The following is a 26,859-nucleotide window of genomic DNA, read 5'->3' as shown; positions in this document are numbered from 1 at the left end:
GGACCTTACCATTACGTGTATAAGTCCTGCTAAGATTTGCTTTCCCAAAATGCAGCACCTCGCATTTATCTGAATTAAACTCCATCTGGTCAAGATCCTGTTGTAATTTGAGGTAACTCTCTTCGCTGTCCACTACATCTCCAATTTTGGTGTCATCTGCAAACTTATTAACTGTACCTCTTATGATTACATCTAAATCATTTATGTAAATGACAAAAAGTAGAGGACCCAGCACCAATCCTTGTGGCACTCCACTGGTCACAGGCTACCAGTCTGAAAAACAACCCTCCACCACCACCCTCTGTCTTCTACCCTGAAGTCAGTTCTGTATCCAAATGGCTACTTCTCCCTGTATTCCATGAGATCTAACCTTGCTAATCAGTCTCCCTTGGGGAACCTTGTCAAATGCCTTACTGAAGTCCATATAGATCACATCTACCACTCTGCCCTCATCAATCCTCTTTGTTACTTCAAAAAACTCAATCAAGTTTGTGAGACATGATTTCCCACACACAAAGCCATGTTGGCTATTCCTAATCAGACCCCGCCTTTCCAAATACATGTACATCCTGCCCCTCAGGATTCCCTCCAACAAATTGCCCACCACCGAGGTCATGCTCACTGGTCTATAGTTCCCTGGCTTGTCCTTACCACCCTTCTTTAACAGTGGCACCACGTTAGCCAACCTCCAGTCTTCCAGCCCCTCACCTGTGACTATCGATGATATAAATATCTCAGCAAGAGGCGCAGCAATCACTTCTCCAGCTTCCCAAACAGTTCTCAGGTACACCTGATCAGGTCCTAGGGATTGTTGTGGTGCCACTATCCATTGTAGTCTTCACCATATCATTAAAAAAAAGTTAAATTTCTAATTTTTACTGTGTGTGTATATGGGCTTCAACAACCTGCAAATATGTGGTGATGTGACCTATGCGATCCCTGCATAGGTGGAGAGAGAAAAGATTGGATGTGTGTAAGCTGCATGATGCAAGACCTCCTTTGTATGTGATCTCCTTGCCCAAAAATATATCTCCATATTTGAGACAAGCTTTCTTTGCAGTAGATTACTAAATTTCAAGAATAGTATAACTCATCCATATATCTGAGTGGCAATTTCGAGTTTCCACAGCTTGAAGGATCCCCAGAGCGTGACAAGTATACTTGATTCTTTTTAAAATGCTCATAAGAGCTTAACTCCATAGTCATCCAGTAGATAGTAGTATGATAAGTTGGAATGACTTTGAAAATTAGATGTAAAGTTTGCTCGCTGAGCTGGAAGGTTCGTTTTCAGACATTTCATCACTATACTAGGTAACATCATCAGTGAGCCTCTGGTGAAGCACTGGTGTTATGTCCTGCTTTCTGGTTGTGTTTAGGGTTGGTGATATCATTTCCTGTTTTTCTCCAGAGGGTGGTAGATGGGATCCAAGTCAATGTGTTTGTTTGTTAGATTTCAGGTTGGGTGCCATGCTTCTTGGAATTCTCGTGCATATCTCTGTTTGGCTTGTCCTAGGATGGATGGATGTGTTGTCCCAGTCAAAGTTATTTGTATGTAAGGATACTAGTGATGGTGGGTCATGTGTTTTTGTGGCTAGTTGATGTTCATGTATCCTGGTGGCTCGTTTTCAGAATGTTAGTCCAATGTAGTATTTGTTACAGTTCTTGCAAGGTATTTTGTAAATGACGTTCATTTTGCTTGTTGTCTGTACAGGGTCTTCTTTAAGTTCATTAGCTGCTGTTTTAGCGTGTTGGTGGGTTTGTCGGCTACCATGATGCCAAGAGGTTTGAGTAGTTTGGCAGTCATTTCCAAGATGCCTTTGATGTTGGGGATAGTGGCTAGATTGTTTTGTCTGCTTGTTTGGAAATGTTGCTGAGAAATCGGCAGACTGTGTTCATTGGGTACCCATTCTTTTTTAATACACTGCATAGGTGATTTTCCTCTACTCTTTGTAGTTCCTCTGTGCTGCGGCTGGTTGAAATAATGTTCTGATGCAACTTCGTTTGTGAGTATTGAGATGATTGCTTCTGCAGTTCAGTATTTGGTCCATACGTGGTGTTTTGCTGGTTTGAAGTTCTCTATTGACTGTTCACTCTACTGTGACATCTAGCAATGCCAGTTTGTTGTTTTCCTCCTGTTTTGTGAATTTTACGCCATTAAGGATATTATTGATGCTCTTGAAGGTTTCCTCTAATTTGTTATGTTTAGTGATGACAAAGGTGTCATCCACGTAGCGGACCCAAAGTTTGGGTTGGATGGTTGGCAGAGCTGTTTGTTCGAGTCTCTGCATCATGATGATACCTAATAGGGTGAAGAAACATCTGAAAATGAGCCTTCCAGCTCAGTGAGCAAACTTAGATCCAGAACTTCAACCTGAGCTATAAATCTCGAAACTCACTAACTTTGAAAATTATATCATTTGATATTTTTATTCAAATGAGCATTGTAATTCAAAGAAGTACCTTTTTAATTATTTGCAAAGATAGATCATTAGATTTTTTTTGTTGACTAGCACCCTATTCACCAGTTTTTCTTTAATTGCAAAAGAGAATGCCATTTGGTGTTGGTCATGTCTGCAACGACAAATGTATTGGATTGACTAAGTTTATCTTTTAAGTAGTATTTGTTAAATAAAAGGCTTAGTCACTATTGAACAATAATGTTTGTGGTAGATGTCGAGTGTATGTCTGGAGGAGCTAGTGCCATGAAGTTCAAAGGGTGGTGAGGTACATTTTACCAAATGTGGTTTTGTTGTATAATGTCCTGGACATATTTGCACACTGGAAAAAGTTTCAAAACAATTATTCATTAGCATCAGACACCAGTCATTTGTAAGCCAGTGAAAATTTATATATACTCTATTTACATTGTGTATGAGTGCTTGATTTATTTGAATTAGGTGATTTATGTGATCCTCACTCTCATATTAACCACCACTCAGCATAATTTACTTGTATAACTGCCTATAAACTTAGTTGCTGTAAAGTGTGCTTTGCCATATTTATTTGTCAGAAGTTCTTTGTTATTATCTTGTTTAACCCTTTAAGGGTTGTATTGTTTAGCCCTTTAAAAATTAATCTAAATTCCACTGGAGAACATTGCTACTTCAGTTTATCTTCCTGTCTCAAATATTGTTCTGCACATGATTGGAATTGTGCAAATTAAGGGTTTTAACTATAATTGAGAAACATGGCTTGCTATTTTTAACAAAATAACTCTCAAAGGGTTAAACTTTTGCTACAGTTTGTATTCTATATATTGTCATCACATTTGCAAACTTCTCGATTAAACCTTGTCTCATCTGCCTTCTGAAGAATGTCAACAAGCAAACTTTGTCTTCCACCTTCATCTGTAAACTTGAAACTGTTAACAGGATTGATATAGAAATGTTTGAAGCTGCTGAAGAATGAAATATAAATTCCAAAATTTGCTGTGCAATGCCCCTCAGTTAACAGAGGATACCACCACACAGTAATTTTTTCATGTACCAATGGAGCAAAATTTTTGTTCAGTAGCAAGGGTGGGGGTTAGTTTACTATCAGAATCCATTTTCAATACTCAAACATTTGATGTATTCTTGCTGCAGTTATTGCCATCTTGCAAGAAGTGTTCAATACTCCCCTTATCCTGCATTGTTTAACTGTCACTGATTTTTCTATGTCAAATGTATCCTGAAAAAGATTTTAATCCCCTCCAATTCAATAAGAATGAACATGAGCTAGTGTGGGCAGCTGACAAAAGAAAATTGCTTCCTTTTATATACCTCATGTTCTCTATTGGATTCACAAGGACGTACGTTTACTCGTTAGCTATTGGGCACTCATTTTTCAGATCAAGGCGGCCATTTAGTATAATGATGACATTTGTAAGAAAATATAAGAATATTTCAAGCAAGCTTCAAATTCAGTTACAGTAGAGCTCTGAAGTTATAGGAACAGGATAAAGCCATTTCACTCTTCAGCCTGTTCCACTATTCATTGAGATTGTGCTGATCTGTAACATCACATCATGTATATGCATTTGTCCCATATGTCTGAATATTTTTTGATTAACAGAACTCTATTAGTGTCCTTTTTTAAAGTAATAGCTGGCCTACATCAACTGTAATCCGAAGATGATCATGCCAAATTTATCCACATTCCATCTTTTGCACATAGAAGTGTTTTCGAACTTTACCCCTGAGAGGTCTGGCTTTCACCTTTAGGTTGTGTTCTCGATCCTAGATTTCCCAAGCAATGAAGTAGTTTCTGTCGTTTTGGTTCTCCATAAGTTCTTGGAAGAGTTTAATCAAATCATCCTTAACATATTAAAAAAATCTTAGTTTGCATAATTTCCATTCATAATTTAATATTTGGAATTCGGGCATCATTCTCTTAATTGTCAACTCCCTCTGAAGACCTTACTAAGGTTTGCTGTGCTAAGGTGTACTGAACACAGAACTCCATGTGTGGTCAACCTAGAACTTAAGTCCCAGTTCTCTAGATCAGAAGTGATGGATTTCATTAATTTTTATGATTTATCTTTTGTATCTATCCATGGCATCTTAATGATCTGTGTACATTGATCCCTAAATCTTGTTAGATTTCCATTTCTTCTAGGTTTTCACAATTTAAAGGGTATTCTGATCTACCCCATAGAAGCCCAAAATGAATGACCTCATCTTTTGTCTACTTTTAAATTATTTGTTGTAGCTTTCTCCCTGTTTTCCTAAGCCATAAATTGTATACTTAGATCTGCACATATTACAATACCATCTATGCAATGGCAAACTTAGACATGTGGTTCTTTATTCTGTCACCTAAATTATTGTATTTATTCTTCATTGGTTGAGGCTCCAACATAGATCCCTGATGACACCATTAGTCACCACCTGATGATTAGAGTACCTGGCCATCATCTTCAATCTCTGATTCTTGTCGCTCAGTTAATTTCCTGACCAGGACATAAATTTGCCCTCAGTTCCATGAATTTCAAATTTAGCTACCGAGCTGTTCATAAAATCAAATCATTTCGGGAACTCCATTATGAATAATACCCACTGGCATGCCTTTTCCAATATTTTGAAACTTCAGTCAGGTTCTTCAGACATGATCAAGTCGCTACAAATGTATTCTGAGTGTAATATTCATGGAAAAGCGACTCTTCACAAAAAGTTAGCTAACTTCAAAAATGAGTAAATTGAATAAATATCATTGGGAACAGCATTAGAGTTTTTGGGAATAAGCATGGATAACAGTGATTTAAACATTTTCAGTATACAAAGTAGATTTTGAACTCCTTAGTCCTTCTAATTTAGTGCAATTGAACAAAGGATAGAATGGTTGTTACTGTTGGATGTATAAATATTGTACACTTTTTTGCTTAGTTTTGAAGAAATTGGGAGAAATTTTATTGAAATTTCCTTTTTGATTTGTGTTCAAAAAGGGTATTACATATGGGGGTATGGGATGAACTGACTCAAACCAGCAAATGACCTTGTATTATCCCATGTTTGAAGCATTTTCCTCTGGAGAAGAAAATGCAAAGACCAATAAAAGTTTTTTTTTACCAAAATTGGAGGTGTAGTCGACAGCGAAGAGGGTTACCTCAGATTACAACAGAATCTTGATCAGGGGGGCCAATGGGTTGAGAAGTGACAGATGGAGTTTAATTCAGATAAATGCGAGGTCCTGCATTTTGGGACGGCAAAACCTAGCAGGACTTATACACTTAATGGTAAGGTCCTAGGGAATGTTGCTGAACAAAGAGACCTTGGAGTGCAGGTTCATAGCTCCTTGAAAGTGGAGTCACAGGTAGACAGGATAGTGAAGAAGGCATTTGGTATGCTTTCCTTTATTGATCAGAGTATTGAGTACAGGGGTTGGGAGGTCATGTTGCAGCTGTATAGAACATTGGTTTGGCCACTGTTGGAATATTGCCTATGTAGATTCTGGTCTCCTTCCTATTGGAAAGATGTTGTGAAACTTGAAAGGGTTCAGAAAAGATTTACAAGGATGTTGCCAGGGTTGGAGGATTTGAGCTATAGGGAGAGGCTGAACAGGCTGGGACTGTTTTCCCTGGAGTGTCAGAGGCTGAGAGGTGACCTTAGAGGTTTACAAAATCATGAAGGGCATGGATAGGATAAATAGACAACGTCTTTTCCCTGGGGTCAGAGAGTCCAGAACTAGAGGGCATAGGTTTAGGGTGAGAGGGGAAAGATATAAAAGAGACCTACTGTGAAATAGTTGCCCCTAGGGTGGTACATGTATGGAATGAGCTACCTGAGGAAGTGGTGGAGGCTGGTACAATTGCAACATTTAAGAGGCATTTGGATGGGTATATGAATAGGAAGGGTTTGGAGGGATATGGGCTGGGTGCTGGCGGTGGGACTAGATTGTGTTGGGATATCTGGTCGGCATGGACGGGTTGGACCGAAGGGTCTGTTTCCATGCTGTACATCTTTATGACTCTGACTGGTTTGATAGGATAAATTGGTATAACGCTCACTGAAATTGAGGAGAGAAGGTAGATGTATACACTCTACACAGGTAACTGTCAGGGCATGAAATGGTCTAAAAAAATAGAATAATCGAGGCAAAGACCAAAATCTACAGATAATTACTGTTTGCGCTACTTGCTGCGTGAGCTCAATACATTCTGAGAACCAGGAAAGTCCATTTAAAAGCTGCTTCATTGGAGATGGTTAAATTCGTGGACAATATTCACTGCTGAATATTCTTTCCCCTCTCATTTTCTGCATGAGAGGGGAAATCAAAATCACACCGTTTTGGTCATATCAGTGATTAATACAATCAAACATCATTTAAATGTTTTATTAAACAGGTTTTGAGTGCCAGTAAATATGTTGTTCTGGTCTGCAATTACAAACAGGAAGTGTCCCTGTAAACTAGACGTTTTCAATTTACAAATTTCATTTTTAAGTTAAAATTAATCTGCTTGATTTGTTTACGGAATCAATAAATTAAGAACTATAATAGTTATTTGGTACCTAACTTGACAAAGAGTGACACTTTATGTCAAAACTTTTCATCTTATACATCAGGACAGTTCATAAGAAATTACAATATAAAAAGAAAACTATTTAATGCTATATGTGAAGAGTGCGGTTAGGCTGGCAAATGAATTCTGGTAGAGATGTCATTATTGTGACAATAATATGACTTTAAGATTTCTATTTTGTCCTGGGTTTTTTTCTTGCAGAAATATTGAGACAGAGATAATGAACCGTCTGCTCCAGAGCCAATAAAGTAAACAGTTTGTGAGGCCTTTAGGTTTTTTTTAAGCTGGAATAATAGAAGCAGCTTGAATGGATGGGGTAAAGTTCCCACAGAAGCTTTTTTTTTAAAACATGTTGACCTTCAGTAGTAGTTGCTGTTGACCTGAAGCTGGATGTAGAAGCTTTTATTCCTCTCACTGTTACATCTAAAAGATGGGGTTCTCTGCCTGCTGCTAAAATTACGTGAGGCAATTTATTTCACTGAGTTTGTCTTTGACAATGGTATATTTATGGGATGCTACAATATTGGAAAGGTTAATTAGTAGTGGAGTGTATGTATTATTTTGTTAAGCATTTCAATAGAGTTACAGTTAAGCCAATTTTATTTTATCTGTATCTTGATTATCATGTATGAAGAAAGTGTGTTTTGTTTCAAGCTTGGTAGTTTGACCAATTGAAATGCATTTGGAACACAACGCTTTACACTTATCTTTTAAATAAGAAAAAGTTAAGCTTTGGGCTATTTTCTTAATATATTCTGGGGACATTTGGTCTCTTCCATAACACCATGGAGAATGTACCGGTTAGATAACTAGCAGTTAACAACCAAGGTTTGTTCAAACTTAAATCAATATTTGATTTTATTGTTGTCATGTGCAAAGATACAATGAAAAGTATTGTTTTGTGTGCTGTGCAAGCTGATCAAATCATACAAAGTGTGATCAAGTAGAAGTACAGAGTGCAAAACAGTTACAGCTACAGAAAAAGTGTGGAGAGAGAGATTGACATTAACATTTGAGAGGTCTGTTCAAAAGTCTGATTAAAAGTGGGGAAGAAGCTGTTTTTGTACATATATTCAAATTTTTATATCTGCTGCCCACTTGAAGAGGTTGGAAGAGAGTATAACCAGGTTGGAAGGATATTGGATTTTCTTGGTTACTTTGCCAAGGTAACGGGAAGTATAGATGGAGTCAATGAATCAAAGACTAGTTTGCATGATGGACTGAGCTGTGTTCATGACTCTGCAGTTTCTTGCAGTCTTGGGAAGACCAGTTGCCATACTAAGCTGTGATACATCCAGAAAGGATGCTTTCTAAGATGCATCTATAAAAATTGGTAAGAGTCTTTGTGGACATGCCAAATTTCCTTAGCCTCCTGACAAAGTAGAGGTGTTGGTGTGCTTACTTGATTATTGCATCAACGTGGATGGACTGGATTGTTGGTGATGTTTACTCCTCAAAACTTGGCTTTGACTACCGTCTTCACTTTAGTACCATTGATGCAGACAGGGGTGTGCCCCTCACTCCATTTACTGAAGTCAATGCCCAACTCCTTTGTTTTGCTGATGTTGGAGAGGTTATTGTCTTTGCACTATGTCATTAAACGCTTGATCGCTTTCATGTACTCGGTCTTGTTATTGTTTGAGATCCAACCTTCAACAGTGGTATCATCAGCTAACTTGTAAATGGAATTGGAGTGGAATTTGGCCATGCAATCTTGAGTGTAATAGGGAGCTGAGTATGTAGCCTTGTGGGGCACCAATGTTGAGGATTTTCGTGGAGAAGGTGCTGTCATCTATTCTTGCTGATTGTGATCTATGGGATAGGAAGTCTAGGATCCAGTTACAGAGTGGGAAACCGAGACCTTAGTCTGAGTTTGGAGAGGAGTTTATTTGGAATTATGGTGTTGAAGGCATAGCTGTAATCAAAAAATAGGAGCCTGATATGGGTTTCCTTGTTATCCAGATGTACCAAGGAGATGAGTGTATGGCTCGGGAGGTGGTGTCTGTTTTGGACCTGTTGGTTTGGTAGGCGAATTGCAAAGGATCAATGTAATTTGAGAGGCTGGATTTGACATGAGCCATGACTAACCTCTCGCACTTCATAATTACGGAGATCAGAGCCATCAGGTGGTAGTTATTGAGGCGTGCTACATGATTTTTTCTTCGGCATCTAAATTGATGGTAGTCCTTTTTAGCAGGTGGGAATTTCAGATTGAAGTAAGAGAAGGTTAAAGATGTCAGCAAATACTCCTGCCTGCTGATCCGCAGAGGATTTTGAGTGCGTGGCTGGGGATTCCCATAGGACCAGTCACTTTCCATGGGTTCACTCTGAAGAAGGCTGATTTAACATCTGCGTTGGTGACCGTGGATATGGGATCTATTGGGGCGGGTGAGATCATTTCACTGATCTGCTCAAAGTGAGCGTCAAATGCATTGAGCTCATCAAGTCGAGATGTAATGTTGCCCTCCATTTTGTTTGACTTCGCTTTGTAGCCCATTATATCATGTTAGCCTTGCTACATTCGATTAGTTTGGTTAGATTGGGTCTCAAATCTAGATTGGTATTGCCTCTTGGCATCTCTGGCCTTATGAATATTATATTTGGATTTCCTGTATAGATCAGGCTTACCCAACTTGAATGCCTCAGTCCTGGACTTCAGTAGAGAGTGGATCTCCCTGTTCATCCACATTTTCTGGTTGGGGAACGTTCAGATTAACTATTTCGGTATGCAGTCTTCTACACACTTACTAATGAAATCTATAATGGTTGCGACATACTCATTCAGGTTGGCCACTGAGTTCTTGAATAAGGACCAGTCCACCAATTATAAGTAGTCCTGCAGAAGCCCTTCTGTTGCCTCAAACCAGCACTGCACTACCTTCTGTATTGGGTCCTCATGTTTCAATTTCTGTTTATAAGCTGGGAGGAGGCACACGGTTGTCATCTGATTTTCCAAAATGCAGATGGATGATAGAGTAGTAGGAATCTTTGGTTGTATAGCAATGGTCAAGGATGATAGGACCTCTAGTGGAGCAGGAGATGTGTCAATGGTATTTTGGTAGCACATTCTTGAGGTTGGCCTGGTTCACATCACTGTTTACAGTGAACAGGCCTGGGGTATTCCATCTCGACTGTTTGTAGCGCTGTCTACTTCATCAAGTGCAGTCTTCACTGCTACATGGGGTAGGATGTAGACCACTGTCAGGATAGTGGAGGTGAACCCATGTGGCAGGTGAGCCATGTCTCTGTGAAACAGAGCACACAGTAGTCTCTCAATTCCATTTGGAAGTGAGTCTAGCTTTAAAATCATCCATCTTGTTTTCAGTGGCTTGAACATTTGACACAAGTATGCTGGGAAGTGGGTGGGGATTTGAAACAGTGAAGTTTCAATCTTACCTGAAGTCCAGTGCATGTCCCCCATTTCATGGGGAGATGCTGCTCCTAGTCAATCCTAGATATCAGTGCAGGAAGTCTTCTGCTCTGAAATAGGTGCATCTGATGTGGTCCTGGACATGAGTTGCAGCCTTGACCATTCGCGGGGGGGGAGGGAATCTGTGGTTGGTTCAGTCGGGCATCCTCAATGTTGGGTCACCATTGGGTCTGGTCCTCTTCCCACATTGGTTGGTCCTTAGGTCTGGGTTTCCATGGGGAGGTCAGGCTTGCAGGAGGCTGGTAAACCATTGACTTCTCTTGGCTTGCCAAGATCATTCCAGCATCTGTAATCGCGTCTCACCAGTTGGAGAGTCTTCAGACCTGAAAGGAGAAGAGACCATTATTAGTAATTCTGAAAGACTAGAATTGAGGTTTAAGAGAGCAGAATGATCATAAGATATGTAAGAATAAGATCTGATGTAGACAGTCCTAAAGATTCACCATGCTGTGGTGTCATCTTGAATCCAGCCAACATGGTTGGTAATGATTAATCAAGGCATTGTCTTAAGGAATGGATGAGAGAACAGCTGTTGCTTAGTTTGTTAAATTGAAATGGGTGCAATGTGTGTACGTGTTCCTTCATTCTTTTTGCAAAGAACAGAGCCGTGTCTCTCAATTTGTGCAATTCCCACAGGCACAAGTGCAAGTCCAACTGACCATCTTAAAAATACATCAATGTAATTCCTAGTCCACTCTGGATTTTTTAACAAATTTTGTCCAATTGTGGAATTAAATGTAAAGTTGGACACTCTGTTTTGGATCATGCAGGCATTGAATGATTGTGTATTGTCAGTATTTTTGTTCAAAACAGCCAAAGGGATATGCTGTTGGGTACAATCTGCCAGTATTTATGATATATGGCCCATTTACTGAGCATTACACTGGTGTGAAATTCATATATCACAATTGTGTAGTAATTAAATTGTTTTAGCTTAATGGAGGTATTCTATTGGTGCTGAAAATGTGTTGCTGGAAAAGCGCAGCAGGTCAGGCAGCATCCAGGGAACAAGAGAATCGACGTTTCGGGCATAAGCCCTTCTTCAGGAATGGTGCCAATCATCTTTGCAACTGCATAATAGCATAATGTAGTTACCTTCAGTTCTTGGTCAGTTACCTTCTGAAGATATCTAAAGTATAGCACTTTCCAGGGCTAGCAATATTGATGGCTTTTGGTCCCTTTGTCAGTTATACAATGAGAAATACTTTGGTCAGTGTCATCCAAAGATGGCTTTGCATCCTATGTTGAAGTCAAGCTTGCACAGTGAACGAATGGCTTGAGCCCCATTTTACAAGGTTGCAATTGAGGCCAATCTTAATGTTTTCCCTTTACATTGTTATTTCTTTTGAATTATCCTGATAAGTGCATAGTGAAAAGCATCAACAAATCTATCTTTTTTTTAGCAAAATAAATGTTGCTGCATTTAATATCTTTTCTTACAGCTAAATTTTTAAAATGGACTGAATCTAGCAATAGTAGAGTGTGGTGCTGGAAAAGCACAGCAGGTCAGGCAGCATCGAGAAGCAGTAGAATTGACATTTTGGGGATTAGCCCTTCATCAGGAGCTGTGAGGTGTTCTTCCTCCTGGAGTCGGGTGGTTAGGGTGTGGTGATGGGGGAGGCCCAGGACCTGCATATCCTTGGCAGATTGGGAGGGGGGAGTTGAAGTGTTTGGCCACGAGGCGGTGGGATTGGTTGGTGCGGGTGTCCCTGAGATGTTCTCTGAAGCACTGTACAAGTAGGCATCCTGTCTCCCCAATGTAGAGGAGACCACGTCAAGAGCAATGGATACAGTAAATGACTTGTGGAAGTGCAGATAAAACTCTGATGGATGTGGAAGGTTCCCTTGGGGCCATGGATGCAAGTGAGGGGGGAGGTGTGGGTGCAGGTCTTGCAGTTTCTGCGGTGGCAGGAGGATGTGTCCGGAGGGAAGGGTGGGTTGGTGGGAGGCATGGGTCTGACAAGGGAGTTGCGGAGGGAATGCTCTTTACGGAAAGCGAACAGGGGTGGGGAGGATAATAAATATCTGGTGGTGTGCTCCAAGTGTAGGTGGCTTAAGTTCACATGGACCATCTCAGATACCTCCCTCCCCTTCCTGGACACCTCCATCCCCATCAACAATGACCAACTCAACAAAAGTAAACCCAACTCATTTCCACATACCTTGATCTGTCCTATTTCCCCTGGTTGAGGAACTCCTCACATATATTTGAGACACCACCACCTCCAAGACTTTCGTTGCCCCGGTTCCCAACGCCTCATCTTCACATTGGACATCCAGTCCTTTATACACCTTGATCAGCCATGAAGAAAGCCTCCAAGCTCTTTGTTTCTTCCTCTCCCGGCATTCCCTCCAGTACTCCTCCACTCATTTGTTTGGCTGAACTGGCCCTCACCCTCAATTTCTCCTTTGAATCCTCCCACTAAAGGGGTAGCCATGGGGCCCAGCTATGCTTGTCTGTTTGTGGGATACGTGGAACAGTTCATCTTCTGCAGTTACACCGGCACCAACCCCCACCTTTTCCTCCGTTACATTGATGACTGTATTGGTGCCATCTCGTGCTCCCACGAGGACGTTGAACAGTTCATCAACTTTACCAACGCATTCTGTCCCAACCTTAAGTTCACCATTGCCATCTCAGACATCTCTCTCCCCTTTTTGGACCTCTCCATCTCTATCAACGGTGACTAACTCAACAAAACAAAACACCTACAAATGGACCCCACCACCAGAGATCTATTTCCCTCCTCATCCCATCTGCTTTTCGTAAGGGCCATTCCCCTCCGCGACTCCTTTGTCAGGTCCACCGCCCCACCAGCCTACCTTCCCCTCCCGGCACCTTCACTGCCACTACAGGAATTGCAAAACCTGTACCCACACCTCTTTTTTTTTTTTCCAGCCCCACCCCACCCCACCCCCACTTCGCCTCCATCCAAGGCCCCAAAGAAGCCTTGGAGCCTTCCATATCCATCAGAGATTTACCTGTATTTCCATGCATGTAATTTACTGCATCCGTTGCTCCCGATGTGGCCACCTCTACATTGGGGAGACGCCTACTTGCAGAGCCCTTCAGAGAACGTCTCCAGGACACGCGCACCAACCAACCCCACCATCCCGTAGCTGACCACTTCAACTTCCCCTTCCACTCCGCCAAGGACATTGCAGGTCCAGGGCCGCCTCCATCACCAGCCTTCCATATCCATCAGAGATTTACCTGCATTTCCATGCATGTAATTTACTGCATCTGTTGCTCCCGATGTGGCCACCTCTACATTGGGGAGACTCCTACTTGCAGAGCCCTTCAGAGAATGTCTCCAGGACACGCGCACCAACCAACCCCACCATCCCGTAGCTGACCACTTCAACTTCCCCTTCCACTCCGCCAAGGACATTGCAGGTCCAGGGCCGCCTCCATCACCAGACTCTAACCACCTGACGCCGGGAGGAAGAACGCCTCATCTTCTACCTTGGGAACCTCCAACCATACAGCATCAATGTGGACTTCACTAGTTTCCTCATCGCCGCCCCCCACCTTATCCCAGTTGCTACCTTCCACCTAGCCACCGCCCTCATGACCTGTCGATCTTCCTTCCCAACATTACCCCACCTCCACCTACCTACCGCACTCTCAGTTACCTTCCCCACAGCCCCACCCCATTCCCATTTATCTCTCAGCTCCCTCAGTCCACAAGCCTCGTTCCTGATGAAGGGCTTATGCCCAAAAGGTTGATTCTTCTGCTCCTCGGATGCTGTCTGACCTCCTGTGCTTTTCCAGTATCACATGTTAGACTCTGATCTCCAGCAAGGTAAAAACAATGACTGCAGATGCTGGAAACCAGATTCTGGATCAGTGGTGCTGGAAGAGCACAGCAATTCCTCGGATGCTGCCTGAATTGCTGTGCTCTTCCAGCACCACTGATCCAGAATCTGATTTCCAGCATCTGCAGTTGCTGTCTGACCTCCTGTGCTTTTCCAGTATCACATGTTAGACTCTGATCTCCAGCATCTGCAGTGCTCTCTTTCTACTAGCTGAATATAGCAATATACTGCTGTGCATTACAACTGCACTGAACAAGTCTAAGGTGGTGGACTTGTGTGTTGTTAGAAAAAATTGTGGAATTGCTCTAAGCAACAATTAATATATGAGCCAGAGTAGTTCATCTCTGATTTTTCTGGCACTACCTGTGTTCCAATTGCAGCTCTGCTTTGTTTCTGTCCATCTGTTTTTGTGTAAAGCTGTGTGTCTGCTTTGTTCCCTTAATGTTCCGTGCTGCTTCTCCTTTCTGCTAGTATGAGCAGGCTGCCGACTCCGAGCTTACCTGGGTGGCAGAAACCATGCGAAAGTTGACAGCCTTGGGCCCAATAAGGCTCGAACAAGATCAGACAACAGCTCAACTTCAGGTGCAGAAGGTAGGAATAATGTGTACATGGTGACTCCGAACTTGCATCTGATATAATCCATTTCTACAGGTATCCTTTGAATAAATTATGCACTATTGTTCCATATTATGTACACTTTACACTATTTTATTTGCTGCAAATTCATGCTGTATACTAAATCTTTTGGTGAAGGAAAAGATTTACTTTCTGTTGGTCATTTTATTTTCTCTTGATCTGGTTTTGTTTTCCTCAACTATTTCTCCCCTCTAACCAAAAGTCATACCTTTCAAGAGGGAGAGAAAATTGTTATAATATCTATAAGCAATTTTAAGGAAAATAGTTTAACTCCTTTCATTTTATTCGCAACTCTGATATAGTTGTTCCTGTCTCTTTTTTCTCATCTTTTGAGATTCAGTTCAGTTCAAAACACAAGTGATGGTTAGTGATTGCCACCATATTCAAATTATGAAATGGGTAGTGAGCCTACCTTTCTCTAGCTACAATTCCTGTTTCAATGGTAGATTAAAATTTAGGATTCAGTTTAAAATCAGGTTCTGTAGAATGAATTTTAACTATTGAAATGACGTTCATGTGCCATTTAAGGGTGTGTTAATGAATAGACTTTCAGCTTTTTCCCATTATCCCTCTGTAGTGTACTAGGGTATTGATCCGTGCAGTGCATTTAATAGTGTTCTGTAGGGAACTGTTCTAGACTGCTGATCTTTAAACTATTGGACAAACTGAGCTAATCAAATTCTTATGTTTGATATTTTTAAACAACCATTAAATTCTAATTGGTCCTTATATCTACAGTTCTTATTTGAAGAGCTGAAACTCGAGGATTATTTGAAATATAATTAACTTACAAACCAGTTGACCACTGGTTCAACCAAAATAGGCAGTAATTAACGCTGCATCTCACATACATTCCATTTGCAAAGCAGTTTACAATTTTCTGGCTGTCCTAAACTTCCATTTTATTTCGCTCGGGTTCACTCATCCATGACTTTGTATGCACCATGTCAGCGTAACAAAATGAAACTTAGTGATCTGAGTTATGTTGAAGGTAGGAACTGTAGACAGTTAGACACCATATGCAGTATTGGCACTAGAGATCATGTGATGTTGTGTTTCCATGTTTTAAAACCATTTCTTTAATGTCTTTAGGCCTTTTCAATAGATGTCATAAGGCACAAGGATTCAATAGATGAATTGGTAAACACTCAAGAAGAAATTCTAAGTACCTGCGGTGACGAACAGAAAACAATGTTGCAGGTATTATTTTGGTATTTCTGCAGATGGCCTACCAGGAACACTGAATGTTTACAATTACATGTATTCACTTAATAAAAACCAAGCTGTGAAATGTGCATATTTACTTCCATAAAATGAATTATTATTTGCATGCCATAAGGCAGAAATATTACAATTTGTGAAATTTTAATAAACATTGTAAAATTGTCAGTCAAGACATTGAATATTGAAGGAGGGCCCTGTGATAATTAATCTAAAATATGTATGTCTATGTGTACGCACATCCACATAGGAGAAAATGGACTTGTTGCAGCAACAATACGAGACAGTCAGTCTGATGAACACTGAAAGATACTCCCAATTGGAGCGGGCTCAAGTCCTTATTAACCAGTTCTGGGAAACACATGAGGAGCTGTGCCCTTGGCTTGATGAGACCAGAAGTCTGATATCACAACTCCCACCACCAGCTGTTGACCATGAGATGCTGAAACTACAACAAGAAGAAATGAGGGTAAGGATAAAAGGACAGTTGAATTGTGACACAAATGCAATGCTGGAGGAACTCAGCAAATCTGGAAGCATCTGTAGAGTGAAATAGAGTTAATATTTCGAGTCTTTCACAACGCTTTTTCCAAATCTTTTGTTTTTATTTAATGTAGATTTATCCATACGCTTAAATTCTTCAGTGTATACATGCCTTTGCAGTTCAGGTTGCCAGATTCTCCATTGAAACCAGTAAGCTATTTAGGATTGAAGGAAAACAGAAGATAAGGGAACATTCTGTATGTTGTCAGTGTGGGAAAAGGTGACTATGGTGTATCAGAACTACCATAAAGGGAACAACTTAAACTATCCAATGCCAGGACCATCTATTCCAGGTAGAACATATCCAAAACCCCAGGAGTTTGATTTTCTGTGTTCTATCTTCCACGTTTCTTGAGGTTCCTTGCTCGGCAGACAACCTGATTGGCAAGCGTGGCTTCCGATCAGATGGAGCACTCTGAAGAAGCAGTTGCAGGGTTGGATTGTTCTGATTGCTGACCCTGGAGAAGGTTTAATTGATCTGATCCTGAAGCCTTGAGTTGGGACGGAATGCCTGATCCTGGGATGGACTGTAGGATTGGAATGATTTGTGTTTGTGTAGTGGGGGGGGGGCGGGGTTCAGGATCAGGACGGGGGGAGGTCGGTGCAGGGGTTGGTTATAGAGAGCTAGGGATGTAGCACTGTTCCTTCACCCAGCCAACAAGGAATGCTGCCTGTGGCTGCCCTCAGCTCACTGCAGCTTCCAGTTTTCCCAAGGCTGAAGAAACCAGCTGATGACAGCTTCATTAGCATTTAAAGTCCTAACCACAAACACCAATGAAGTGTTTACTTTCAAGAAATTCATGTGCAAGACATCATGCTGGAGTTGTACAGTGTCTTGATGAGATCGTATTATGTGCAGCTTCAGTCTCCTTCCCTCAGAAAGGATACATGTTCCTTGGAGGAAGTTCAATGCAAGATTATTGGATTGATTTCTTGGATGAAAGGCCTTCCCTTTGAGGAGAGATTGCAGATAAAATTTGTTCTTGAGAGATTTGATGGGACCTAATTGAAATACACACATTCTTCAGAGGTTTGACAAGATAGTTCCTGGAAGGATTTCTCACTTGGCTAGAGCGTCTATATTAGAGGTTGTGTTTCTTGCAAGCTGTGTATGCTCATAGCCATGCAGCAATCTGAAAGGGTCGTGCAGGTTGCTCACACATTGTCAATTAAAATACCACGTGAGCAAAACGTCAAATATTTAAAGTCACCATGTATTCAAATGAACAGTTTATGCAGAACAAAAATCCTAGAAGGGATAGGTCACAGTCTCAGAATAAGACATGGCCATTTAGATCTGAGATAAGAAGTTTCTGCACTTAAAAAGTTGTGAATCTTTGGAATTCTGTGTCAGAGGAACTTGTGAACGTTAAATTGTCAGTGTACTGAAAGTAGGGATGGACACTTTATCTCCATGTCTCCATTCCATTGATACAGAAAATGTGGAAAGCTGTGACTGATGTAGAACGTCTTACAAAAGGGCAGGATTGAAGGACCAAATTGCCGCCTACTATTTGTTAAGTATTATAGTGGGCGGCACGGTGGCACAGTGGTTAGCACTGCTGCCTCACAGCGCCTGAGACCTGGGTTCAATTCCCGCCTCAGGCGACTGACTGTGTGGAGTTTGCGCATTCTCCCCGTGTCTGCGTGGGTTTCCTCCGGGTGCTCCGGTTTCCTCCCACAGTCCAAAGATGTGCAGGTCAGGTGAATTGGCCTTGCTAAATTGCCCGTAGTGTTAGGTGAGGGGTAAATGTAGGGGTATGGGTGGGTTGCGCTTCGGCGGGTCGGTGTGGACATGTTGGGCCGAAGGGCCTGTTTCCACATTGTAATGTAATCTAATCAAAGTAATCTAATCTTATGTTCTCTGACTGAGTGTGGCTCACCTGTGAAGCACAAAATACTGAATTTGCCCATTTGATATTTTGTTTCATATTATGCAAGAAGTGTCATCTTATGTCCCCATGTATTTAGAGTTCTTTCAACTTTGCGACCTGTTTTTTTTTTCATAACAGCAACTTCGTGAATCAATCTCCGAACACAAGCCTCATATCGATAAATTGATGAAGATTGGCCCTCAGCTGATGGTGTTGAATTCTGATGAGGGTAAAATGGTTCATGAAAAATATACCACAGCTGAAGAACTTTATGCTAAAATAAAGCAGGATGCAAGACAGCGGGCTTTGGCTTTGGATGAAGCAATTTCTCAGTCTGCTCAGGTACGCCGGTGATCCTAGCTCATTTGCATGGGGATTTTTCGGAGGATATTCATTTGATTATGAAAAGGGGATTGTCTTTCCTTTTTATTCTTTTTGTTCTCCATTGCTGTCACTACCTAATATAATTCTTGCTTCAGAATGCTGGCTAGTCTAGATTACAGGCATCTCCTTGACAACATCAGTTACATTGTTTGAAAATATTCTACTCCTGGAGTCATTGTACCTTTAGTTTCAGAACCATTGGAAACAGTAATAAAGTGAAATGTGAGGTAATAATTTGCAATGAATGACCGATTAATTGACCAATAAACAGAAAGGTTGGTGATTTTTGATGAATTAGCAATTCATTGATAAATTTGCATGTATCTATAATTGGGAATCAGTTACCTGAAACTTTGACAGCCTCTAAACAATGCATACTCTGAAAACCTGCTTATTTGATAGTTGTGGGTTCAATTTTTGCTTTGTTTGCAAGTCATATCCGGTAATGTGTGCCCATTTTCTCCTTTTTAAATTAATGCATTTCTTAATATAATTATTTATTGATACTTCCTTACTGGCTGTTCTTTTCATCAGTGGTGTTGATGTAGTGTGTTTAACATAGTATTCTAGTGGAAATTAAGAATGACGCATGCAGCGTAGGGAGTAGGGATCAGTACAGCAGTATGGAAAGAAAATTATGACAGACTCCTTTCACGTGGCATAAACATCAGGAATGTTTGCAAAGTGTATCCCTTCCATATTTGTCTGTTTCAATGCATTCCCTTGTGTTCCCACTTCATAGTTTTCTCATACTAACATGTCATTTGTTTTCCATTCCGCTCAACTCGTGGAATTAAATGTTTATTTGCCGACACATCCTGCTACGTTGTGTTTAATTGTTGTGTTCATCAATCTACTCATTAGCATGCTGAGGTAAGCAGAGCTCCTTGGAAAATCGATTGCTGCACTTTGAGGTTGCTCTTCCATTTTAGTTTGTGTTGATGTGTCTATCATTAGGAATCAGTTACCTGAAGCTTGGACAGCCTCTAAACAATGCATACAAAAGTTATACATGCAGTACTCCAAAAACCTGCTTGTTTGATAGTTGCGGGTTCAATTTTGCTATATTTTACTAAGTAAAATACATTGCTTTTAAAATTGTTCCTTTTGCATCACTGTAATTGACAACTGGCATTTTTGTTTTGAAAAAAAAATCTTAGCATTTCTGCTTCTTGGTCTATTTTTATATTATTGTTGAGCTACATTTTCTTTTTAATCCTAATGTGTCCAGATTAGATTAAAACCTACCTCTCAGCTAGTCAAATAATATCCTTGAGTCCAACTTCAAAAATTCTGTATTCCTCCAGATTGATCATTCCATTTTCACTTCTCACCTGAGCCTGACTGAACATAACTGTCAAAGTAATGCTGAAATGTGAGCACCTGCCATTTCTAACATGATTCAATCTCAACGTTTTGTTGAAGTTAGGACTTCTACAGCCCATATGAGAAAGTAGTTTTCTCCCACTTAGTTTAACTTCCAATTTCCAAGTGAATGGATATTTTTCAAGACCAATATAGTAACTAGTTGCTACAAAACCAGACTATGCTCTCATGTATGTTTCAATGTAACTAATTATTATAGTATTTATATTTCTTTTTTTAAAAATTGTTAATGTTTCCAATTTTGTATGTCACTTAAGTTGACTTCTAGCTCTATTAAGTGTTTGTTCAGTTATTGTTGTGATTTTAATCTATGGAATAGGTCTTATAAGTTGATGAGCAAGATCTACAATATAATTCAACATTTTGAAGCTTTGGGACATTTGGTTTTAAGTAAATAAGTTTATTTTGTCACACATTATAAGAATTTAGCTTCATTCAGAGGACTTGTTTAATTGTGACGAATCAAATAAGTTTCTGTTTAATCTTTGATGGAAGTGAATAATAGTTATTATATTCGTTGTAGTAAAAAGGTAATTCCATATAAGTAGTCTTCCATTTTTTAGTTTGAAATGCAAAATTATGAAAAAAAATTCAAGCATTTCTAATACCAAATTAACTAAATTACATGAGTGAAATTTATGTTGCAGATTTAATGATGCAAGTTTTATTTTTTATGCACCTGGATAAGAATGTAATCTTCAAAATTTAAATTAATTCATTTGTAGATTATTCACATTCAGAGTAGATATTAACCATTGATTGTGACGACAGCATAATTTTATTAATCTCAAGAGTCCAATTTTTCAATAGTTCAAGTTATAGGAGAGTGAAAATGCCTAAAGAAAAATTATAACTCTGTTTACTCAGAATAAATTTCCCTTACTCCAAATACAAATTCAAAATACAATGATGTGGAATGTGTGACTATTTTTGTAGCCTGTGTTTTGTTTAAATTGGAGCATCAATGTTTCTTTGTTTCCTTTTCAATAATTCCATATTTTCTTCCAAATTGACTCAATCATAGAAATTCATATGAAAGTTGAGGTGACTTAGCTTTATTAAATTAATTAAACTACGCAGAACCTCAATGAGTTATTTATTATACATTTTGATGCAAGAACAAATTTTATTTGCAGACAATCCAGAAGACTTGCAACAAAATGGTGTGCTAATCGTTGCATCACTCAAGTTTGCACTGATAATTTCTGCTGCATATTGCCTTAGATAAGGATGATTCTGAGAAAATTGTCAATGTTAACTGCACTTTCTCTTATTTATGATTTGTTTAGTTTCATGATAAGATTGATCCAATGTTGGAGTCTCTGGGACACATTGTTGATCGGATGCGGACGCCCCCATCAATACCCGCTGAAGTTGAGAAAATCAAAGAGCACATCAATGAGAACAAAAATATTGCAATGGAGCTTGAAAAACTTCAACCATCTTTTGAAGCTCTTAAACGTCGTGGTGAGGAACTGATTGGACGGTCATCTGGAGCAGATGAAGATCCTGCAGCTAAAGGTATTGAATATTTAAGTTTTGAATTCCTACATAACAACAAGACTGATCATCATTGTAAAGGCTGCATTCAGTTTTTGCAATCCCACCTAGTAATAAGCAATTTAACAATTTGGTTCCAGATCAGAAACTGGTTCCAGATTGCTGAATGTATTTCTCAAATGTTTAAAGCAAAATTAAAATCTGTCCATCTAATGTTAACTGTTTGTAATCCATTGTTCAGGATCTGGTGAATGGAATATTATCAGATTTATTAATGTAAAATGCTTTGGGATATTCTGACAACATTATGCATGTTACCTGTTTTCAATGTCTTTTTTAAAAACTTGGTGATATTTTTGCCTCAAATTTGTATTGCACCCAATTCAGGAAACACGAATGAATGAAAAGAATTTGCATTTTGTGCAATGCCTTTCACCAATTCAGAACATAAGTTAAACAGCATTAATGAATTGTTCTTGAAGTGTAGTCACTAGTCTAATATAGACAGTCAATTTGTGCAACAGAAGCTCCAATTTTTAAAAAATGCAATGAATAGGCTTAATTCAGCATTCATGGCTATGTCAGTGTTTTGGAAACAGATGGACTGAGTTGCCCACCTATCATGGTGGAACTGACCTATTCAATTAATCAGTTTCACAGTTGAAAGAGTTCTTTATACATGCCATGGAAACATAAAAAATAGAGTCGGCTATTCAGCCAATCGAGCTCACGATTCAACAGGATCATGGATGATCCTCTATCACAATACCATACTCCTGGACTGTCCCACTCTGCCTTGACGCCCTTAGCATGTAGACATCTACTTATTTCTTAAATATATTCAGTGACCTGAATTTCACGGAATCACTGTCTTCTCAGTGAAAAAATGTTATCTCTCGCTCTAAAATGCTTACTGCACACCCTGAGACTAAGATTTCTTCTTTGGGACCCCCTATCCAGGGGAAGCATCATTTCTGTACTCAGTCTGTCTAGCTCTGTCAGAATTTTATGTTTCAATGTAATCCACTTTTATTCTTTTATACTTCAAGTTAATATAACATCAACCTAATCTCTCCTCATATGACATCCCAAGAATCAATTTGGTGAACCTTCACTGCACTGCCTCTATGAAAGTATATCTCTTGGTACATACCACACAATGTTCCAGATGAGCAGTACCTCTAGTCATACAGTATGGAAACAGATCTTTTGATCCAACCTGTTCCATTCCAAACATAATCCCAAGCTAAACTAGTCCCACCTGCCTGTTCCTTGCCCAAATCCCTCCACGTTTTTTCTGTTCATGTATCTATCCAAATATCATTTAAACACTGTAATTGTATCCACATCCTCAGGAAGTTCATTCCACATATAAACCACCCTCTGTGTTTTTAAAAAAAAAAAAAAAATTGCCTGAGCTGAAGACTTTCTGGCTCCTGGACTCAAACTGCCGTGAAGGCCAAAGTACTGGTAATTTCCTAACTGCCTGCTGTACCAGCATGCTTGCTTTTAATGGCTGGTGTGCAAAGACACCTTGCTGTACTTTTACATCAACACTTCCTAATCTATAACTACTTAAATGATACTCTGCAATTCAGTTTTTCTTACCAAGAGAACAACTACTTTTTACCACATGATACTGCAACTGCCATGCCCACTCTTTCAAATTGTCTAAGTATCCTTAAATCATCTTTACATCCTCCTCACCATTCTCAATCTAATTTGGTATCATCAGCAAATTTGGAAATATTACATTTGTTTCCCTCATCCAAATCGTTGATGGATGTTATGTAACTGGGAACAAGTACTGATCCTTGTAAGATTCCATTTGTGCTTTCCATTCCAAAGGCATTTGTTCCTATTGTTTCCTGTCTTCTAACCAATTCTCAATGCATGCCATACATTACCGCCAATCCCAAATGCTTTGATTTTGCATGCCAACATCTTAAGTGGAACTTTATCAAAAAGGTTTTGAAAATCCAAATAAACCGCACCCAATCGTTCACCCTCCTCTATTCTACTAATTACATCTTCAAAAAACTCCAGAAGATTTGTCAAACAAGATTTTCCTTTCATAAATCCTTGGTGACTTTGTGTAATCACATTGGTATTTTGAGTGTCCTTTTATCACATCATTTATAAAGACTCCAACACTTTCCCAACTGCTGATATCAGGCCAGTCTGTAACTTCCAGTTTTCTTTATCCTTCATTTTTTTTAAAGTAGTGGGGGTTAGATTTTCTATTCTCCCGTCCATTGGGACTACAGAACTTTATAAGATGACAACCAATGCATCCATATTTTCCTGGCCACTGCCGTTGGTGCCAAGGGATGTGGAGTTATAGGGAATTTATCAACTTTCAGTCCCATTCATTTCTTCAGCATTTTGTTTTTACAAATACTAATCACCTTCAATTCCTCCTTCCTAATGCACCCTTGCTTCCCTAGCATTTCTGGGAAATTATTTGTGTATTCTTATGTGAAGACAGAACTGAAACAGTTGTTTAATAGACCTGCCAATTCCTTGACCTCCATTATCAGTTCTCCTGTTACAAACTGTAAGGGACCTACATTTGTCTTGAATAATTCGTTTCTCTTTTCATGCTGATTTTGGTCACTTTTTTTTTTAATGGATTTGAGTACTAATAAAAAGAGACTTGCTGCTTTTTATTTAGATTGAACATAATGTATCTAAACAGATTTAGTTGCATACATTTAGCAAAGGCTGCAGTAATTTTATTTCTACATCTGAAATAAATGTTGATTGTTACAATTTGTTGCAGGTAACGGTAATTTTAAGACGATTTATCATCTAATACAAATGACCAAAGCTCTTTCCTATTGCACGATTGAGGATAACTGATTCAATTTTGATCGGGTTCTAAACAGTCAGCTTTTTCAAACTGCACTGACTAGTCCGTTTCCAAAGAGTCTAATATTTGAAATATTACCCTTCATTGTCTGCTCTGATGGGTTCCTTTCTGGCAGTGTTCGATCCTTCTGGGACCATTGATCAGGAACAAAGACATCTTAAATATTCTAGCTTACTTTCTTCCAATCTGTAATCCTTTAGCCATTCAAGACAAATTGGATGAGATGGTATTTTACTGGGAAGATATCAAAAGTCGTGGTGAAGAGAGAGATATTAAACTATTAGATGTACTTGATCTGGCTGAAAAGTTCTGGTGTGACATGGCTGCCTTGCTGACCACCATTAAGGATACACAGGACATAGTGAGAGACCTGGAGAGTCCTGGTATTGACCCCTCAATCATTAAACAACAACAAGAGGCTGCAGAGGTATGGAAAATATTAAATTTTCTTTGTACTCTCAAATCTGTAAATATGTTCCAAATATTTATTTGTCTTGACTGAAATCACAAAAATTGATTTTTTTATTTTTAAAAATAGATTGTAATGTGGGAGCTTCTCAGGATTAATAATTTTCTGGTAATATTCTGTTGATTTCAGACAATTAAGGAGGAGACAGATGGACTCCATGAAGAACTAGAATTTGTAAGAATCCTGGGAGCAGACCTCATCTTTGCTTGTGGAGAATTTGAAAAACCAGAAGTGAAGAAAAGCATAGATGAGGTAAAATTGTGCAATGAACTAGGATTAACTAATAACCTCAGTTATGATGTCGCTAGGTAATAAAGACCATATAATGATTGAATTTTGCATTTGGTTTGAAAGAGGAATGCTTCCAAGACTTTTGTTTTTAAGAAGTAAATAAGAGGAATTATGAGGACATGAAAGCAGAACTGGCTAAAGCGGAGTGGTGGCAGATCAAAAGGTTGGACAGAATAACCAAAGAATTGATTGAAGAGGGAAATGATACAGTACAAGAGAAAGCTGACCAGAAGCATACAAACAGCTATTAGGAGACTCCATAAATATTTTCATAGAGTCATAAAGATGTACAGCATAGAAACAGACCCTTTGCTCCAATTCGTTCATACCGACCAGATATCCCAACGCAATCTAGTCCCACCTGCCAGCAACCAGTCCATATCCCTCCAAACCCTTCCTATTCATATACCCATCCAGATGCCTCTTAAATGTTACAATTGTACCAGCCTCCACCACTTCCTCTCGCAGCTCATTCCATACCACCCTCTGCGTGAAAAAGTTGCCCCTTGGGTCTCTTTTATATCATTCCCCTCTCACCCTAAACCTATGCCCTCTAGTTCTGGACTCCTTATTTGAAGAAGAGTTTTAAGATTCAGTCATATCCCATTAAATTCAACAATGGCGAAAGTAACTCCTTTGTTGAAAAGAGCGGGAGATGTCAGGAAACGACATGCTACTTAACATCTGTCATAGAGAGAATGTTAGAAGCTACTGATAAAAGGTTGTAGCAGAGTACTTGGGTAAGTTTCAAGGTAATCAGGCAGAATTAACATGGTTTTGTGAAAGATAAATCATATTTGACCAGTCAGTTGGAGTTGTTTAAGGAGATGATCCTGCTGTTAATTATGTTTTGAGTGCATGTAAAATATTATTCATAATAATGATTAAATAATACATTCTGGGTTAAAGTGTATAGGATGAAGATAATATAGCATGGAATGAGAATTGGTTAAGAAATAGGAAAAAGTGAGAATAAATGGCTCTCTTCATGAATGGCAGGTGATGACTAGTGGTGTACCACAGGATCCTTACTATTCACAATGCATATATAAATGACCAAAATGAGGGAATCACATGCACCTTTTTCCAGAGTTGCTGATGACACAACTAGGTAGTATTGTTTGTGAGAAAGATGTTAAGAAGACTAAGGTGACCTCAGTAAGTTGTGTAAATGGGCAAACTTATGACAGATCCAGTAATAATCACTAAATGTGAAGTTATGTACTTTGTGCAAACAACAAAAAGGCAGAGTATTATTTAAATTATATAATGGGGAGTATGGCTGTACAAAGGGATCTGGGTGTCCTTGTACACCAGTCAATAAAAGCAGACTGGCAGCTGCAACAAGCATTGAGGAAGAAAAATTGTATTTTGACCTTTTATTGTGAGAGGATTTGAATTCCGAAAGAGTGATGTTTTACTTCAGGTATACAAGGC

General features: G+C 39.4%; 1 protein-coding gene across 24 annotated transcripts in view; it reads left to right on the top strand.

The window, feature by feature from the left end:
• The window catches only part of macf1a (microtubule actin crosslinking factor 1a), a 604,319-nt gene that overhangs the window by 508,007 nt on the left and 69,453 nt on the right, over nt 1–26,859 (top strand). For 17 of the 24 annotated variants that reach the window (XM_043717780.1, XM_043717772.1, XM_043717782.1 and 14 more), the window contains 8 exons: nt 14,718–14,837; nt 15,975–16,082; nt 16,354–16,572; nt 18,659–18,862; nt 19,769–19,777; nt 21,580–21,811; nt 24,863–25,089; nt 25,261–25,383. In XM_043717780.1, the coding sequence (XP_043573715.1) occupies nt 14,718–14,837; nt 15,975–16,082; nt 16,354–16,572; nt 18,659–18,862; nt 19,769–19,777; nt 21,580–21,811; nt 24,863–25,089; nt 25,261–25,383 (1,242 nt within the window). The remainder of the gene's footprint in view (nt 1–14,717; nt 14,838–15,974; nt 16,083–16,353; nt 16,573–18,658; nt 18,863–19,768; nt 19,778–21,579; nt 21,812–24,862; nt 25,090–25,260; nt 25,384–26,859) is intronic. The other 7 variants (XM_043717784.1, XM_043717779.1, XM_043717785.1 and 4 more) reach the window with 2 other exon arrangements.

Source organism: Chiloscyllium plagiosum, chromosome 27 (assembly GCF_004010195.1).
Source record: "Chiloscyllium plagiosum isolate BGI_BamShark_2017 chromosome 27, ASM401019v2, whole genome shotgun sequence".
In the NCBI taxonomy this organism is placed as follows: domain Eukaryota; kingdom Metazoa; phylum Chordata; class Chondrichthyes; order Orectolobiformes; family Hemiscylliidae; genus Chiloscyllium; species Chiloscyllium plagiosum.
Note: the sequence above shows the minus strand (reverse complement) of the source record. Positions and strands in the feature narration are given on the sequence as shown.